This window comes from Ctenopharyngodon idella, chromosome 13, assembly GCF_019924925.1.
Source record: "Ctenopharyngodon idella isolate HZGC_01 chromosome 13, HZGC01, whole genome shotgun sequence".
Taxonomy (NCBI): domain Eukaryota; kingdom Metazoa; phylum Chordata; class Actinopteri; order Cypriniformes; family Xenocyprididae; genus Ctenopharyngodon; species Ctenopharyngodon idella.
In genome coordinates, this window is record NC_067232.1 from 30,018,770 (window position 1) to 30,024,402 (window position 5,633).

The 5,633-nt window shown below is 40.7% G+C and overlaps 1 protein-coding gene across 1 annotated transcript; it reads right to left on the reverse strand.

Moving 5' to 3' along the window:
• Positions 1 to 1,699: 1,699 nt before the first annotated feature.
• Positions 1,700 to 2,695, reverse strand: LOC127525581 (trace amine-associated receptor 13c-like). The gene has a single exon (XM_051918229.1). It carries the CDS (start codon positions 2,693 to 2,695, stop codon positions 1,700 to 1,702), a length of 996 nt encoding a protein of 331 aa, XP_051774189.1.
• Between the last annotated feature and the right edge of the window lie 2,938 nt (positions 2,696 to 5,633).

Sequence of the window (5,633 nt, forward strand, 5' to 3'; positions counted from 1 at the left end):
CATCAATTGTAAAGATTGAAGCAAAGTGTAGAAGCATAGCCAGTGTGAGATTTGGAGCCTGTGTCAAGGTCAGGTGATGGGGGCTGGTCATAAATGACATTGAATGAAAGGGCTGGTCATGAATTACATTGTTAATGGTGGTTGGGACCTCCAGTTTCTGTTTTTATTTATTTATTTATTTTAAACTCTTTTAGGAAAAAAGGTACAAAAGCTGTTGTACCTTATTTGCCCCTAAAAGGCATATATACTTTTTGAATGGCTATTGTACTTTTTTTTTCCTGAGAGTGCAAAAACTCACAGTGTTTCACTATGCATTTTAGCTTTAAATTTAGCTGGTGCCTGATGCGATCATGGGCAGCTACACAAAGTTTATTCTGGACTAATTTGATCAAATATATTTTTTAATAACTTTGCTGAAGTGATTGTTTTAGTATTAGTGTAGATTGTATTATGCAAACATTACTTTGTCTAAAGTATTTGTTTCAATACTGGTTGTCTTTAACTTGAGAGTGAGGTGAAAGGCCCATTTTGCCACCTCATATAGTTACATGTCCCACAGAATTTAGCTCCAACTTGATCCAGCACACCTGCCTGGAAGTTTCTAGTAATCCTGAAGAGCAGGTTCAGGTGTGTTTGACGCTCTGCAGGACAGTGGCCCTCCGTGAGCAGGACTGGACACTCCTGTGTAAGTGTACACAGTCTTTTTTTAGATATTTTTGTGTTTCACAGTCTCCAGGACAGGTTTGAGAAGCACTGCTCTAGACAATAAAACTGTGTACTGTGTACTGTATACTCACACTGCATCTAACAGAGGGAAATGTGGAATGATGTAAGTAGTTTGAGTGCCGTTGTGACCTGTGAAATTGCCCTCCGCATTTACAATATATATGTTTGATCTCATATCACAGCTTGATTTGGTGTCTAATGTGGAGCAGATTAAATATGCCATATGTCCTAAATAGGCCTTACTTTTTTTCTGCCACTCATCAAAACAGAAATAAAGAAAGCTACAGGCACACTGGGTTCCCTCTTATTCCAGCAAAAATCATCATTATTACTTCTATTGTGAGGACCCGACACACCACTGAGAGCTTTTAGCCTTAATGAATTATAGTGAAGTAATCATGGTGAAGTAAATGCCTTTTTAATGTACATGCTTAACACACTGTAGAAATACAAAATGAGTGTATTACTAATTGAATGTCATACTGGTAAATTGGTTCATTCTTTTTTATAAGGCAAAAAACAGGCAGAAATCAGGAGCTAAATAATAATTGTCATTATAATGATTAAACATCACTCTTGTCCATCATTAATGATTTAAGCTCACATTGAGAAATTTGTCTCAATTGTTTTACTGTAATAAAGAAGATTTCTTTAATTTAACCTAAAGATTATCTTTGTAATAACTACTTTAGTGTGACAAATATTAAATTTTCTTTTTACATCTATCTTCCAAGCAGCATCACCACAGTTTTGCTGTTCTTTTATGTACAGAGCAAATGGAGCAGATAGTGTCACTCACAAATATGATCACAAATACGATCACAATATACATGTTAGACACCATATTTAAAAAATAAATAAAAAACAGCTGTTACATGCCATCTAATGTTCTATAAGGAGGTGCTTAAAACAAGAACTCTATTACATTTAGAGACACATTATCTCATTTACATTTGCACGAGAGTGTTAGTGATCATTTCTCTTCTGGGAACAGATTTAAGTATGCCGATGAAGGTTGAAATATTTTCAGTGTCAAAATGTATTTTGCTGACAGTCTGAACCATCGATAAAACATTGCATATATAAGTGGATTCATACAGGAATTCATGCACACAATCCAATCCATTACTTTAATTATAAGAGAGTCATTTTCATCATGCCCACCAGAAAGAGAATATAAATAGTATGGCGTCCAAAAAAGAAGATAAACCAGTACTACAATCCCTAAGGTTCTTGCAGCCTTTTTTTCTGATTTGGCCTTTTTGTCTGTGACTGAATTTAAATGCTTCGCTTGATAGTTTGCTACAAAGCAGATTTTCACATATAAAGGAATAATTATACAGCAAGGTGCCACTAAACAAACAAAAGCATCTAGTATTATATTTTCCAAATTAAAAGAAAGTATGCATTCTCCAATACATGTGTGGTTCCTCTCTGGATACAGTAGAAACTCATACAACAGATAAAAATTATATATGAAGGAGAATAACCAGTTTACAACAACAGAAACAACAGCTCTGTTATTATTGACCTTCATTGGATATCGCAAAGGGTCATTCACAGCAATGTATCGATCCACAGATATAATAATCAAATTACCAAGAGATGCCACGACAACCACATAAAGAATAAGAGGAAATATAGAGCAAAATATTTCTCCAAAGTACCAGCATGGCTCAATCAGTTTCATTCCCTGCACTGGCATGAGAATCAGTCCTGCGATCAGATCAGCCACTGCCAGAGAGAAGATCAGCACATTGGTGGGAGTGTGGAGCTGCTTGAAGTGCGAGATGGAGATGATCACCAACAGGTTCAGAAACACGGTGAACACTGATGTTACTGCAACAAAAATGTACACAAAAATGTACTCCACTTCAGGTCGGATAATTCTGGTACAAGACAAATTATTGTTTGGAAAGCAGTATTGGATGGTTTGATAATCTGCATTTGTCACTCCCCAGTCAGACATTTCCATGATAGATCTATCCTGGAGAGCAGACTCTGTGTGAGAATGCCTCAGTTTTATACCCACAGAAGTTCAGTGACCACCTCATTTTACCATGATGTTTGAATATTCAGCTATCAGCCTACCCACTAATTCAATATTCATAGACCTCTCAGATCTAATCTGATCTATATTCTAATAAACCTTTCATAAAAGATTTTACCTGAAAGCTTTTATTTTATTATATACATAATAAAGACTGATGTTAGACTTTTAAAAAATATTATCCCAGTATAAGACTATATTAGTATACCGACACATTGGAAGCACTGTATCTATTACACAAAGTCACAGCTGGTACACTGATTGATGTAAAGAAGTGAGTATACTTCTGCCATCCACTTCTATGTGTCGAGCCGCCTGCGTTCATCTGGGGTTGAGTATACGTTGGAATACGTGCGGACACAACTCCGCGTGAGACGCGTCCAGATGCGAAAATTGAAGTATACCTGGGCCTCATCTCTGTGAAACATCTTGCAGATGATTTATTGTCAGCTCTATTAATGACACATCTATCTCTGTTAATCCAGAATCTGAGTTAACGATTGAGACACGAAGGTAAATATAACCAGTGTTGGGGAAGGCTACTCTTAAAATTAATGCATTACAATATTGTGTTTCGACAGAGACGAGAGAGGAAAAAAAATCTTGGTCCAGTTCCCAAAACGCACTGCCATCCGGCCCTCCACCAGGCTGGGTGAACTCTGGATAACCCTCGGTGGTCGGCTCGACAAATCTCCGTTGCCTGGTGGATGGCGATGGCTCCTCTTGAGTTCGGGCAGCCGGCAAGAGTCCCCTGCTCCTCCCCATCATGGTGGACGGCAACAGGCTCCAACCTCAGGCAAATGGGGTTGACTCCTCCACTCCCTCACGGATGGTAGCCACCCCTCTTCAACCCAGAAGGCCAGCGGGTGTCTGTCCCCCCAGCAACTCATTCCAGCCCACCGCCTCGAGCGTCCATGGCGGCAGACTCCGCTCAGCTCTGTTTGATGGCACCGCGGATTCCCCACAGCAGTGAGGGCTCTTTGACAGCGCGTTCCTCCTCCCTCCTGGGCTTCAGCACCAATATAACATGATATGTTGTTTGGGGAAGGAGGAGGCGCAAACGGTGAATGTTTAACAACTTTAATTATCAATAAAATAAACACAAAACAAAATGAAAAGTGGCAGCCCCTCACAGACAACTGCCACACACACATAAACAAAACATAATGTAAAATAGTCCAGGCCTTGTCCTCTCTTGTCCTTCACTGTCATCTCTCTTCTTTTTATGTGTCTGAAGCTCCTCTGTGAGAGATACGAGACACGAGGTACAAGGTGTGGCTTGCAAGTGGCGCCTATTATCAATCACGCCACCGGCCTCACGCCGTCCTCTCACGGCTCTCGGCCCTGCCCTGCTTGCCACATCTGTATTTGTATCTAGTTTTTTTTTTTTTTCAGAAGTTGCCATGGTCCCCGATTAGTGTGTCACCCGTTCCTTGGTCTGTTAAGAACAGTAAAGACTCGGTATTTAAGTTTCATTCTGCATCATGCATCATTTAATGGATTTTAATACAAGCAACCCCTGACAGAACACAAGGCCACAAATTAGGGTTTTTTTATGGTAAATTTAAAACATGGATATCCCTGCTGTCAATCTCCTCCAAGCAGGGAGATTGCTCCCTCGAAGATCACACAAGGGACTTTCTTGATCTAGCATGCCTCACCCACTGCCCTAACAGCTCCGTGTTTTCTATAACACCAGCCTCAACAAGCGTGTGCCAAGCAGGGCAGGTGACGTGACTGATGAGCATCACCTGCGCCTACCACCAGTCTCGTATCTCTCACCGAGGAGCTTCGGAAACAAAAAAGGAGGAGCGCCGACAGTGAAGAACGAGAGAGGACCAGGCCTGGACTTTGTTATGTTTTGGTTATGTGTGGGGCAGTCATCCATGAGGGGCTGCCGCTTTTATCGCTTTGTGTTTGTTTATTTATCATTAAAGTACGTTGAATATTCGCCGGTTCCCACCTCCTACTTTCCTTATCTACTAACTGCGTTACAGAGCGGTTGAAGGCACATCTGCCCGTGGATGGTCCTCTAGGGAGTTTGCCGAATACACTCCTGAACAAAATCTTAAGACCAGGGGAAACATTACAAGTATTCGCATTTTGCGCTATTGGATCATAACCAGGTTGTAAGTACTGCTTCAAAATGCCAAAAGAAGAAACAGGAACAAGAGACAAAAAATAGAGAGTATGCAATTTATTGAAAACTGCATTTAAACTCAAACAAGCTGTTCATCAGCTGATCAAACGTTTAAGACCATAGCCTTAAAAAGTTAAAATCTGCGCAAAAATAGGGCTTTCATGTCATTCTTCTTCAGACTTCACACTGTCTTGATCTCCTGATGGCAAAGGCAAAAAGGCCTTCTGTCTTTAAACGTGGCAGGATTGTTGAGCTGCACAAGCAAGGGCTCTCGCAATGCGCCATCACTACCGAGGTTGGACGCAGTAAGACATTTTACATTTCATTTTACAGTAAGGTCATTTTACATTTCTTAAAAGATCCTGAGAGTTACAGGACAAAAAAAGTCAAGTTGTAGAACCAAAAAGATTTCACCTGCACTGAGTTGGAGGATCCGACGAGCGGTCCATGAAGACACAGGCGGATCCTTGCCCCAAATTAAGGCCCTTACTGATGCTGACTGCAGCCCAATAACCATAAGACAGCTTCTGCGAGAGAAGGGCTTAAAGAACAAAAAATGTCTTCAAAGGCCACGTCTCCTCCCATGCCACAAACCTGCCCGTTTGGAATTTGCAAGGGAGCCCAAACATGGGATATTGAAAGGTGGAAGAAAGTTTTATTCTCTGATGAGAAAAAAAATTAACCTGGACGGTCCTGGTGGCTTCCAACACTAATGGC